The sequence below is a fragment of the Delphinapterus leucas genome, chromosome 1, assembly GCF_059928025.1.
Source record: "Delphinapterus leucas isolate spDelLeu-1000000601 "Yukka" chromosome 1, BTC_Dleu_Yukka2, whole genome shotgun sequence".
Lineage (NCBI taxonomy): Eukaryota > Metazoa > Chordata > Mammalia > Artiodactyla > Monodontidae > Delphinapterus > Delphinapterus leucas.
In genome coordinates, this window is record NC_143129.1 from 67,781,817 (window position 1) to 67,795,677 (window position 13,861).

The 13,861-nt window shown below is 49.0% G+C and overlaps 1 protein-coding gene across 4 annotated transcripts in view; it reads right to left on the minus strand.

The window, feature by feature from the left end:
• RCSD1 (RCSD domain containing 1) overlaps nucleotides 1-13,861 on the minus strand; it is a 70,928-nt gene that overhangs the window by 7,965 nt on the left and 49,102 nt on the right. For all 4 annotated transcript variants that reach the window (XM_022560189.2, XM_022560187.2, XM_089911590.1 and 1 more), the window contains 3 exons: nucleotides 10,579-10,650; nucleotides 6,857-7,060; nucleotides 3,781-4,419 (listed from right to left, as the gene is read on the minus strand). In XM_022560189.2, coding sequence (XP_022415897.1) covers nucleotides 3,781-4,419; nucleotides 6,857-7,060; nucleotides 10,579-10,650 — 915 coding nt within the window. The remainder of the gene's footprint in view (nucleotides 1-3,780; nucleotides 4,420-6,856; nucleotides 7,061-10,578; nucleotides 10,651-13,861) is intronic.

Consider the following 13,861-nt stretch of genomic DNA (forward strand, 5'->3'; position numbering starts at 1 on the left):
GAGCAACTAAGCCTGTGCGCCACAACTACTGAACCTGTGTGCCTAGAGCCCGTACTCCACAAGAGAAGCCACCGCAATGAGAAGCCCGCGCACCACAATGAAGAGAAGCCCCCGCTCGCCGCAACTAGAGAAAAGCCAGCGCGCAGCAATGAAAACCCAACGCAGCCATAAATAAATAAATAAAATTTATAATAAAACAAAAAAAACCCAAAAAAAACACATCTTTGTCCAAAATAACTGCAGCTCAGTCCATCAAACCCAAATAGGACTGAAAATATGAACACTGAATTGTATATGGTGATTATGCCTACTAAGGAGAGAGGTGCAAAGAGGGAGACGAGGGTAGAGATACAAAATTCATTCTCATATATCACTTATATGTGGAATCTAAAATATGACACAAATGAACATATCTATGAAACAGAAACAAAGTCACTGACATAGAGAAGAGGCTTGTGGTTGTCAAGGGGAAGGGGGTTGGGGGAGGGAAGGATTGGGAGTTTGGGGTCAGCAGACGCAAACTATTATATATAGGACGGATAAACAACAAGGTCCTATTGTATAGCACAGGGAACTATATTCAATATCCTGTGATAAACCATAATGGAAAAGAATGTGACAAAGAATATATATGTGTATAACTGAGTCACTTTGCTGTACAGCAGAAATTAACACATTGTAACAACTATACTTCAATAAAATTTTTCATTCTCCATACTTCTATGTGGCTAGAATCTTTAAAAGATTGTATTCAATGCACTATGGAATAAAAATTATTCTAGACAATTTTACCAGTAATTTTAGATATAGGTCAGTTGGAAAATGACTCTAACACATTACTACTTAAGTCATTAATTTATGAATTGATGTTAACTATAGGCAAAATAGGAGAAAGGCTATGCTATGTCTGCCCGCTTCCATTTTAAAACCACAACAGGAATCTAGAGACCAGACCTTTTGTTCACCTTATCAAACTTTGCCAATTCCTTATGAAAAGTAAATAAACTGAAAAGCCCCAGTGAGTAGCAAATTATTATTAGTATGATTCAAGGGAAAAACGGAAAGTTTAGAGGTGCAATTTCTGGAAAAGACATATTTTCAACCAAGTCTTTTTGCTGTTTATTTGGCACCTCAAACACATACCCATCTTTATCCTTGTATATTAAAGAATTTAATATATTAAATCCTCAAGAATTTTTTCAAGAATTTTATAATATTCTTTAATTAAAATCTCCTTGGGAGTGGATGTGTGTTCACATTTGTTGCAAACACACACACACACACACACACACACACTACAACTAGTACAGTGTTCTGCACATAGTGAGGATCTGACACATGCAATTAAATGAGAAATTATATGCTGTTAAGCTCTTGTAAAGAGGTAGCACCTTTCATTTAAGTAATAAAACAAAAAATGAAAATGGTGTCTTGAAAATTTAAAAATCCAAATTTTTAAAAGTTTTTTTAGGGCTTCCCTGGTGGCGCAGTGGTTGACAGTCCGCCTGCCGATGCAGGGGACATGGGTTCGTGCCCCGGTCCGGGAAGATCCCACATGCCGCGGAGCGGCTGGGCCCGTGAGCTATGGCTGCTGAGCCTGCGCGTCCGGAGCCTGTGCTCCGCAACAGGAGAGGCCACAACAGTGAGAGGCCGCGTACAGCAAAAAAAAAAAAAAAAAAAAAAAGTTTAAAAAATTTTTTTGGCCATGCTGCGTGGCTGTGTGATCTTAATTCCCCAACCGGGGATGGGACCCGGGCTCACAGCAATGAAAGCTCCGAGTCCTAACCACTGGACCACCAGGAAATTCCCCCAATTTTTTAAAGTATTACTATATGAAAGAAAGCTTAATGAACATTCGAAAGCAACACGTTTAGAACCTGAACACTATCAATCTGGAGTATAAAAATACAACCACAAAGAAGAAAGGCTGGAAGGATGTACACATGCCAGCCCTATGTGATTTGGGCACGGTCCTAAACAACAGCTCTCAGATGGCATTTTGGAAAGCTACAGGTTCTGAGTCTGTTCAACCAATTTTGGGCTTATAAATTACTTCACCAAGTCACTTCAAGGATCTAGATATTAACCACTGTAAAAAACAAACAAAACCAAAAAACATCACCACGGTTGGGGCACAGTATGGGGGAGAGTCAGGGAGAGCTGGGCAGGGGCCCCCCACGCAGGCCCTCACAGAGGGTTTGGAATCTGTGTTTTGAGTGCTCTGGGACAAGGGGGAGCAGAGGTGCCATGGGTTGTGTCCTCCTCCAAAGATATGTCCAATCCTAACCCCCAGTACCTGTGAATGTGACCTTATTTGGAAAGAGCATCATTGTAGATGTAATTAAGGATCTTAAGATGAGATCATTCTGGACTTAGGGTGGGTCCACATCCAATGACGGGTGTCCTTATAAGACAAAGGAGAGGGAGATTTGAGACACACAGACACAGGGAAAGACCATGTGAAGATAGAGGCAAAGGTCGGAGTGATGTCTACAAACCAGGGAACACCGAGGATTGCCAACAACCACCAGAAGCTGGAAGAGAAAAGAGAGGATTCCCAGGGTCGCCAGCAGCCACCAGAAGTTAGGGGACAGGCTGGAAAAGACTCTTCCTCAGAGCCTCCAGAGGGAACCAATCCTGCCAACACCTTGATTTTGGAGTTCTGGCCTCCTGAACTGTGTGACAATACATTTCGATTGTTTTCAAGCTGCCAATTTGTGGTAATTTGTTACGGCAGCCCTAAGAAACTAACACAGGACGTGAGTAATTTTAGCAATGAGTAAACACACACACACACACCCCTCTGGTTGCTGTACAGAGAATGGACTACGTAGGCAGAAAAAGTGGAAGCAGGAAGTGACATAAGAGGCTAATGTCAGAAGCTGACGGGGGCTTGTGTTAATGAATGAATGAACTAACATAAAGGGAAGGGGGAAACACTGGAAGGTGACTTTGTTGATAAGATTGTTAGGGGGTGAGGGGCTTCCCTGGTGGCGTAGTGGTTGAGAGTCCACCTGCTGCTGCAGGGGACGCGGGTTCGTGCCCCGGTCCGGGAAGACTCCGCAACGGGAGAGGCTGCGACAGTGAGAGGCCCGTGTACCAAAAAAAAGAAGATTGTTAGGGGTGGAAGTAGGGGGCGGGACACAGAGCTTTTCTTGTGGAAACCAGCAAGGCTGGTTGTGCTCCTGAGGGCACAAGTAGGTGAGCTCAAGGTGGGCTTCCTGGGAGTGGTGGGAGGAGCCACATGACTAAGTGTGGGCCCAGCAGGAGGGCGGGACTGAGGCAGCCCCTCCTCATGTGCTCTCGGTGTCTAACACCTGTGCGTGCACGGATGGAACATAAAGCCTCCTTTAAAGCTTTCCTAGGGGAAGCCCTGCCCATTGCCGTGTTCTGCCTTCTTTACTGCGCCCCAAGGAGCTGCTGGTCTCATGCATTATTACTGTGAGCTTTGTATGGAAAGGAGCACCCCTTTTTCCTCTGAGAACGCCCCACAGAATCGAGCCCAGTCCAGGACGCTGCATCAGGAGGCCTCGGTGTGTGGGCCTCAGTCACATCCAGAAGGGCGCCAGAACCCCGAGGCAGCGAGAAGCAGAGAGCATGGGACACGCTTCCCTTTCTAGTCCTTTTGTCCCCTCCCCATCAGTGACAGCCCGTCTCAATCCAGTCCCTGTGTTACTGCACACCCAGCTGATTGGTGATGGATGTAAGGAACAGGGCACGGGACATAGGATGCGCTGGCCCTGCCCTGTCCGGGTCGGGGGGACAAGCCAGGCCACCTACCTCCGTCTTGGGGACCTCACTGCTAGTGTCCGGCTGGGCATGGCCAGTGACAGGGTCACAGCCTGGCTCGAGGATGGTCCCGTCATCTTGCTTTTCCTTGCCAGCCCCCTGCTCAGAACTGTGGTCGCCCTCCCCTCCTCCAGGGGGGTTTTGGGGGGTCTCCTCCCCCACAGCTCCCTCCTCCAGCCCCTCTGTGTCTCGGCTGCTTTGTTCAGGCTCCTCCTCTTCGCTGGCCGCCCTCTCCTTCACCTCCGTAGGCTCTTCCATCTGCCCTTCAGCCGGTTTCTCCTCCGTGGGGCTCCCACCCCCGTCCTCTGCCTCTGGGCTGGAGGCTCGGGCTGGACGCTGGCTGGCCCCCTCCTCGGAGCTCCCCACGGCCTTTTCGTGCTGCTGGGCTACCCTCAAAGCCCTGCCCTTCTCCTCCTGCTTCTCTGTCCAGCTGGGCGTCCTCCTCAGAGGAGGGGATCCTGGGGTCTGGCTCTTGGCTAGGAACACCTCGTCCCCATTCTCTTCCTTGGCACCATTCTCCTGGGAGGACTCCTCGGCCCTGAGCCCCCCCAGGTCCGCACAGTCCTCCGACTGAGACCTTCGGAATCGCCTGGAGGGAGGGCGCCTTTTTATGGAGCCCCTTGTCCGCACCTGCAAGAAAGTGTTAAGGAAAATGATCTACACCTGTGAAAAAGGCCAAACAGGGAGGGCGCATGTTCTTTCAATGTCAGTCTCACACGCACAGCTTCACAAGCCCACCTGAGGATCATTTGATTTTCTAGGAGGATGTACCATTGCTTGCTATTTATTATAGGTTAGAGCCCTATCGGGCTGTGGTATTACATGGTAACCTGCAGATTTTTTTCTGTGTGTGTGAAGATGAAAATGCTGTCTAACCAGTAAAAAAAATAACCTAAGATTTTACTGGCCTTTAAAATAACAATCAGTTCAGTGTCTAACTTAGCAATTTTATTCTAACATTTGTCCTTTTTAATTGCCTATAAATAACCAGTTCTTTGAATGAGCTTTACCGTCTTACAGGATCCCTCCTAAATTAACAAGTTGAACAAAATCTCTCTCTATTTCGTACCAGAGTCATGTTTTAACATTTTGAAGTTTCTACTTTGACAAAGGTGAACCCAACAGAAAAGAGGGTTGGGGGTCTGTGGGTGGCTGGTACCGTGACCTCATGGGTGTGGAGCTGGACAGCTGGTGATCAGCTTCCTCCCTTCCCCCCACCCCCACCCCCCGAAAGCTGGCTAACCCCGGGAGAGCTGAGCAGCCAGAATCCTTTGCTTTCTCCAGCGAGGTCCAACTCTAGCAGAAGCCACACCTTAGAAACACCCAGTAGAGCTGCCTGAAAACCATTTTCTCTCTGGGAAGTGTGTGAATCTCAGAACCAGGCCTCACCTGGGTCCACTGGACTTTGTCAGAAGTTCAATGGCGTGTTTATAGTGGGTGTCCTACCTTACTCAAGTGATGTGTCTTTAAAAATTTATGTGCAAATTAAATCTTATTTTCTCACTGATCTGCATTTTGGTATTTGTCAATCCTAGTTGTCTCAAAAGTTTGGAATGAATACTTTTTTTTTTTTAAATAAATTTATTTAGTGGCTTCTCTTGTTGCGGAGCACGGGCTCTAGGTGTACGGGCTTCAGTAGTTGTGGCGCACAGGCTTAGTTGCTCTGCGGCATGTGGGATCTTCCCAGACCAGGGATACGAACCTGTGTCCCCTGCACTGGCAGGCAGATTCTCAACCACTGCACCATCAGTGAAGCCCTGAATACTTGGTTTTAAAAGGGCTTCCCAGGAACTTTCCTGAGACCACAGTGAGGCTAGCCCTGCAGGCTATCAAGGCCCCAGCCCTCATGGCCAGCAGGGTTCAGAAATAATCCTGCCTGCTCCCTTACTGCTGTCACAGACTAAAGCCCCCAGTACTATGACCAGGTGGCGGTGCCTCCCTCCCTGCCTCTACATCCCACTGACATCCTGTGAGAAGACAGGGCTCTCTCCTGGGTTCCTCTCTGCTGTCGGGGGTCTCTCCATTGCCCTGGGCTGAAGGATCTCCACTCTGTCCCCAGCCAGCAGGCTCAAGCCTACCCCATCACCTCCTCGCCACCACTTTTGTTTCCTTGGGCCCTACCTGTTTCAACACATTTGACCTCTTTCCTAGATGGATCCTCTGGAAGGGCCCAGTAGATCCTGCTCTCTCCATCCTTAATTCTAAGGTCACATTTATTTAACTTTTCCTGGCATCAGAACCCTTTAATTCAGGGACTTCCCTGGTGGTCAAGTGGTTAAGACTCTGCGCTTGCACTGCAGGGGGTGCGGATTCGATCCCTGGTCGGGAAAGTAAGATCCCGCATGCCCGTGGTGCAACCAAAAGAAAGAAAAGAGCCCTTTAACTCTTAGCCCCTGCCTGGCTCTGGTCCAAATTTGCTGGGTACCTGCTTGGAGTGTACTGGACTGTGTGTACCTCTGATTCTCTTGATTCTTCCCTCCTTCTAGTAGGGCAGGGATCTGATGAAATACACACAAGTATTAGGGCAGTATCTACAGAAACAGGTGCTGCCATACATCTTTTTGCAAAGGGAACGAGTTGGATATTCTTCAACTGGGGCAAGATGCAGTAAGAATGATTTGAACCCGTGCTGGGACACTTAGGAGTATTCATATCAGGGCAGGACAGGACAACCTAGTGACCCTGCCCTCCCTTCTGCTGAGTCACTGATCAGGTCTTTAGCTTTTGTTTTCAGTTTTTGACATAACTCTCTGTGCAGCTGGGATCAGTACTGAATTCCTGCCCCTCTCTCCACAAAGGATGGAGCGCTCCATCCCCTGCACCTGTCTTTCAGGTGAGTGGCACAGTTACAGGGAGAGCGGATGAGAGAGGCAGGCTAGGTAGAGGGTGATCTTAGCTCAGGGATCACTTGCCAGGAAGAGAAGAAATTTCCTTTGTTAAAAACCACATCTTACCACAGCTCAGAAGTGTCCTCCTTTCTCCAGGACAACAGGGTAGAGGTGATTCAGAATTGCCCAGTGTCCGCATTTCCACAGACACACCACAGTACTTAGGACCCAGATATTACCTTATTGTAAGATGGCAGATGACTGCCCTCAGGAGGCTGGTCAAAGCTGACGGGCACCTCCTCTGGCTCGCTGGCCCGAGACCACACGCCAGGGCTGCTGGGGGTAGAAGGCGGGCTGTGAAATGGTGACACCATGGCCTTGAGTCCAGGACTCTTGGGTGAGGCCCCAGGCAGCAGGGCCGCTGGATCAAGGACTAAATTGGCCTGTAGAGAAAAGATGAGGAATTTCAAACCCAGGCTGCATTCCGTAATGCCCAGGAAGCACTGATTTGATCCGGCAAAAATGCATTGGAACAGTCCCGATTTATAGACAAAGAGGCCAGAATAGCACCTGTCAGCACCTGCAGGCACCAGGCTCTCATGCTGTCAGCACCCTTTACCATCGTTCTCATCAGAGTCAAGAGCAGTTACCGCTTACTGGATGCCTACTCTTTGCTGGGCATGTGAGTTTTCCTCTCTACAACCACCCTACATGTTCAGTTTTGTTCTCATGGCACAAATTATCAAAGGGTTTAAGGAATCTGCCCTGGGATTCAAGCCAGGTCTGTTTGTCCCTCAGTCTCCAAGTACAGGGTCTCTCTCGGTAGACCACTGTGGTGGACACAGCAGGTCACCACGCCTTTCCAGCGGGGAGCCAGCGGAGCAGATGCCAGTGTGTGACCCTACTTGCAGCATCGCAGTGCAGGTGCAACCAGACCAGAATGAACCCCGAGGGCAAGCAAAGGGGAGGGGTTACCCGAAGGTAACGGAGGCCTGAGGGAGTCATGAGTTTGGTGGGGGAGGAGGCGGTGGTCCCAGATCTATCCGACTGCCTCGGAGAAGGTGGTGGTGCAGGTGTCTACGGAGGGACTGAACGTGAGTCCCTTGGGTCCTCTAGCGCCACCTAGGGGTTCTTGTTCCTCCTGCTCTGACCTCTGCGTTTCCAAATCATTGCGCAGTTGCATCCTCCAGAGCAGGAGAGCCAGCAGCAAGGCCTCCAAGGGGAGGGACCAGGCTGGAGGGGCAGATGATGCTCTCCACGCAGACACACCCAACTCCAGATGTTGCCTCTTTCACTTAATAGCTGTGTGACCTACAGCGCGTCCAGTAGCCTTTCTGTGTCTCAGAGTCTTTATTTGTCCCATCGACTGAGCCCGACCTTTAGAGTCTTTTATGATCTGGTCCCCTTACTCTCTCCTGCCACTACCCGACTCACACCCTTTCCCTCCAGACTCCCCTCGGTGCCACCCTCCTGCCAGCCGAGGCTCTGTCACCTTGGAGAACTCCAACATGTACTTTAGGACTTGCACAGTATAGAACATTACACATGTTTAGGACGATGTTCGTATTTCAATTGTGGTTTTAAGAAAGAATTTATAATATAGACAAGATTGTGTCATTGTCCAATTAAAAATATAAAAGTTAAACAGCAACAGTGTGAGCCCACGCCATGTCTAAAAGCAGCATGTTGCAGGTACAAAGGGACAGGTTTGGACCACAGAGGCTGTGGGAGATGGTGTGCTAGGATGGCTCAGAGGACTTCATGGCAGAGGGGATATTAACTGGGCATTAAAGGAGGTCTTCCTGCCCTCTCAGGGTCAAGCTGGGACATTCCCTCTGTAAGACTGCTTGCAAATAAAATGCGTCTTGCTAGCCAGCGGAAAACTTGAACTTTGAACTATGGACTATTCTAGTGAAGAAAAATCATAGTTCCTAACTCATCCAATAGAATACTTAGAAGAAAAATGAAGCTGGCGATGCACTTCTTAGTTCTTTCCCCACGTATTTCCAACAAAGTAAGGTTCCTATGGGATTTGGCCAAATTATATACTGTCGCTGACATTCTTCATGAGATTAAACCATTAGAGATTAAACCCTCATTCTCAGGTTGCGATGTTTCCCAAAGAGGCTTATTAATGACTAGAAAGGGGAATAACACCAAGACTGCAGGGTACACAGCATTTGCAAACTAACTTCTGGCACTTAGATGAGGTCTGTGGTAGGCTGCCGGGAGACAGAGGTAGGGGTTCTCGGCTACACCCTTTGGATGGCTGCTAGGAGGGAATGTCTGAGTTCTGGGGTCCCTTCTGAGAGATCCCTGGTATGTATATGGGAGCCCTGCAGCCTCCTACAGCGATGGGCAGCCCACTCCCTCCTTGCAGCTGGGGTGGGATCAGGGCTTCTCAGTATGAATTAAACTTCAGTGGAGACCGCCCCCCCCCCCCACGATGAGGTAGGCTCATAACCCAAACCAGAGATGTTTCCCTTAACCCCAAATCAGGCTGGGGGCCAAATCCCTGGTCTCTCACATAGCTGGGAACTGCAGAGGTTGTGGCTACTTGTCTTGACACACCCCTAATAATGGCTTCAGAACAAGGTAGACGAGCCAATTTTGTTAGTTGGACCCAGAGGGGAGGATCCAGTGCAGGAGAGCCTTGTTGTTCTCCTGCACAGAGACTGCGGTGAAAGCTGGAGCATCTTCTACAGGCCCCACCCAGATATATCATGCCTGTCCCTCCTCTGTGCTTTAGCTCATGCTGTTCTCACACCAGGAGTACCTTCCTCCCTCCTTTCCAGCCACTATTCTTAAGGACTGACTCAGGAAATAGGTATTTCCTAAAGCATTTGTTAATTACTCCTGCCCACTTGACTGTCTTCTCTCTCTAAAATTTTACCGCAGTGGTTCTCGGCGGGGGTAGGGGGCAGGGGGATGATTTTGTCTCCAGGAGACATTTGGCAATGTCTAGGGACATTTTTCTTTGTCACAGTTTACTGAAGAGTGCTGCTGGCATCTAGTGGATAGGGACCAAGGATGCTGCTAAAGCATCTTGCAGTGTACAAGGCAGCCCCTGCAACAAAATTTACCAGCTCAAATAATGCCGAGGTAAAAAGTCCTGGTCTAGGGCTTCCCTGGTGGCGCAGTGGTTGAGAGTCCGCCTGCCTATGCAGGGGACATGGGTCGTGCCCCGGTCCGGGAAGATCCCACATGCCGCGGAGCGGCTGGGCCCGTGAGCCATGGCCGCTGAGCCTGCGCGTCCGGAGCCTGCGTTCCGCAACGGGAGAGACCACGACAGTGAGAGGCCCGCGTACCGCAAAAAAAAAAAAAAAGTCCTGGTCTAGAGCAGTAGGAGTCGGATACAATTTAGATCTCCAGTATCTACTCTCCTATATGTCTTTTATTGTATCATGTGTGAAAACCTTGTCTCCCCAACAAGATTGTGAGATCAAGTGCAGTGTCATATACTTCGTTTACACTCCCAGGAAAGCCAGCCCCACTGTGGGCACAGTGGTGAGGGCTCTGGATGTATAAGGTGGCGAGGCAGGATGGAATGCTTTCCAAACAATGAGCTTGGCCGTAGTGGTGTAACGGCTAGCGCCTGAATCTCAGCCCTGCGTAAAGCTGAAACGGTCTGTGGCTGCATTCGGGCCATGGAGAGGACTTGGCTATTCCTGGAGCGTTTCCTGTGTGTAACACCCTTTCCCATAAGACTCTCGAGGCATCTGATTATCTTCAATCTCCATTAGGTACTAATGACATGAGCTCAGGTTTGATAGGGTCCTTATTTTAGCATTTTGCCCCCAGGTAGAGCCCCTCATCCTTCAGGGCAATTTGATCATTAGCTGGTTATCAGAGGTCAACTGTCCAGGTGACATCTGGGACTACCCTAGGAGCCCCAAAGACATGCAAAAATGTTGGATAAGAGAGGGGGTTGGATAGGAGGTAGCATCGATTCTGAACTTACCTGGAGCTTCTCGATCAGAGGCGAGCTCTTCACCTTGACTTTAGGAGGGTGGCTTGCATTGGGCGGTGACTTCTATAAAAGCAAATGGACCAAAACAAGCAAATGAGTGAGGTGAAGGGAGGTGGGGTTCTGACTGGAGCCCAGAAGCCACAGTTGGAATAAGAGGAGAAGAAAAAGTTGGTTTTACCACCTCATCACTTAGCTTCGGGAGCTCACTTACCTCCTGAGGTCCCGGGCGTGGCAGAATCCCCTTCCCCTCTCCCTCACCCTACCACTAACAAGACCACTTGAATCTATGGATCAGAGCAGGCAGGACGTCTGAAACACAGCAGGCCTCCTGTTCCAGGAAGAATGCCTTCATGGTCATTATGAGAGAACAGACTATGTCTGAGGGGGACATGATCTTCACCTCATGACCTTCAACAACATGAGCCAACAATTGGAGGGGATTTCAAAGAGAAAGGGCACAGAGACCATCCATTCTGTTTGTCAGAAACATAAGAAACCACAGAGCCGGAGTGAAACCTGACAGAGGTATACTTGAAGTTCTTCCCTTAAACTAATAATATTTTGGAAAACCCCACCAATAGTGTTGTTTATAAATTATCATATTCTAAAACACTGACTATTCATTTTGATTAAACAGACATTTATTGAGTATCTCCTACATTCCAGGCATTGTGTTGGTTACATAAAAATGAATATGATTGAGCGCCTGCCCTCTGAAAGTGGTCAGTGTCTGAGATATCTTGTGTATATATATATACACACACCCCCATATATATGTTCTGTTAGTTGGGATATTTTTGTGATGAGTGTATTGTCAGGAATCTTGCCTGTCTTTGGATTTTATATCATCTAAAAAGATTGACTCCTTCCTGTTGTGTGTAAAATCCCTACAACTTGATTCTAGTTCCACAGCTATATTGATCCTCAACAGGTAGGAACGATGACAGTGATGATGACGATGAAGAAAAAGATGACTTCCACGCTGTCAGACAGAGACCTATAGTTTGGGGACCCTGCTCCTCGCACCCATGTGCTAATTTACTTGAATCATAAGAAGAATAACACAATTTCTTATAAATATTCTGAGATAGTTATTGAGTGAGATGATTGTATTTTAGTGATGGAAGGAGACAGACTCACTCAACTGAACTCCCTGTGACCTTTTTAAGGCCCAGCATTGCAGGGCGGGGGAGGTGCTGGAGCGTGGGGCAGCCACTGGCTGGGACTCAGGAGCTCCCTTCCCCAGCCCCTGCTAACTCCGGCTTTGACAGGAGCCAGATGGCTGCCCCGGCCTCAGCCTCCCCGGCCAAGACCCAGGCAGGTGGGCGGGTTGGAATAAACGATTGTAAGGCCTCCTCCAGCTCTCAGGTGCCTCTGGCTCCATGAGTTTACACCATCAGACATATTTCCAGAGCAGTCAGTCTTTCAAGGAGCCTTGTGTCCACCGTGAGAACAAAGAGCTTCCAGCCCAAACTCAGTTGTCCTTAATTTCTGGGCTTTACAGTGAAAGTTCACATGAGGCCGCGTTTCTGAAGATACTGTTTAGGAACTGCAGCAACAATTGTGCTGACAAAGCTCACTTTATGTAATACTTTATTCTCTTCTGCAACTGACTAGTATCTTCTGAAGAGACTGAAAATTCAATAAACACAGCCCCTTCATCATAGGACAGTGCTGGGAACCCAGCTCATGCCCTACAAAATCCTTGTTGATTCGAATTGAACTGCAAAGCGGGAAGAATCCAGAAGAGCCGCCAGTGCCATTCCTGGGAACGGCTGAAGGTGGCAGTATTTCCTTTACTGTTTAACAAGCAGCTCTTTACTGTTTAACAAGTGGCCTCCGCTCATACAGTTGGTGGAGAAAAGTCAGCCTGACATCTCTCTTTATGTATGTATATATGTCCATATATGACATTCCTATAATGTCTAGAATAATGACCAGATTTTTCAGATGGAACTGTTTTCCAGCCCTTCTGTGGGCAGGCAAGGCAGGCTCAGTGGCCATATTAAACACTCTTTTGGGTGGGTCCTCCAGAGAGGGGCAACTCCAGGATACCCTGTCGGCAGGGGCTGGCTCCACCGTCTCAGGCCTGTGCAGGCATAGGGAGGGGGCAGGGATGAAGAAGGGATGGGAAGACCCTCTCCGGCACTGTGCATTGGGAACCGAGGGGTAGCCTGACTGGGGCCTTCCCAGGCCCCCAAGGCTCCCGGCACTAGGGCTCCTGCAGGCTGTGTCGTGGGAGTCCGGAAGGAGAACTGTGGCAGCAGCCTCCACAATTTTCTAACCCAGCCAGACAGAGCTGGCTGCTCGTTTTATTTTTATGTGAATTTCAAGCTCGTGACAAAAAGTCACTGATCTCTGGAAGCAACGTCCTTCCCACGTGCAAGCAGCCTGTCACTCCACGCGGGACCTTCCCTCTTAAATCCACCCTACCATTCATCCAGCCCTTGGCTATTACATGCCATTTAGCTGCTGGTGGTGCCCCATGGGATGGAACATGTAAACGTATTTCTCCCAGAGCCACTGAACTCCCTCCACTTTTATCCAGGGGATAAAAGTCCCCATCCGGCCCCCATCATGTCTGGTTAGTGTTCTTGTCCCATTTTACAAAAAAGGAAGCAGGTGCAGTGCAGTGACTTCTCTGGGGCTGAGTCCAGGTCATCAGGGGGCAGCCTCACGGTAGGCACCTAGTGGCCACGGCCTCAGCCTATTGCCTAACACAGACTCCAAGCCCTCAGGGTGAAGCACGGGAGAAGTTCACCCTCAGTAAAGAGAAGATGTTGGTATGGCTTTGATCGGAATGCTGGCTGATGACCCCACGAAGATGGGGTCAGAATCATGATATCAGCACCTGAGGAGACCCCAAGAAAAATGTAGTGCTTTTTAAACTGGGCTTCTTGGGGCGTTCTCATCCCAGAAGACCCCTGTCCAGTTTTGGGGGGGGGAGTATTCTCAGAGCATATGGGGGGCCCCACCCCCTTCCCACTTGGTTGAGAGCAGCTCTGAGTTTCTGCTTTATCTGATGGGCTTCTGCTCATATGCCTTGGGTTGACAAAAAGGTTTGAAAACCGTTGACCGACTCCAAATGTTTCACTTTATAAATGAGAAAATGTAGACACCAAGGGCCTTGCCCAAGCCCACATGGCTATCCAGTGTCTGTCATCAGGATGCTGGCCCCCAAAAAGGAAGCAGGGGAAAGAGGTATCACAGTTGGCATGTGGGAATTGGACTGTCTTTGGCTTGCTTGCTCTATTTTGGGGTTGGCCTCCCAGGC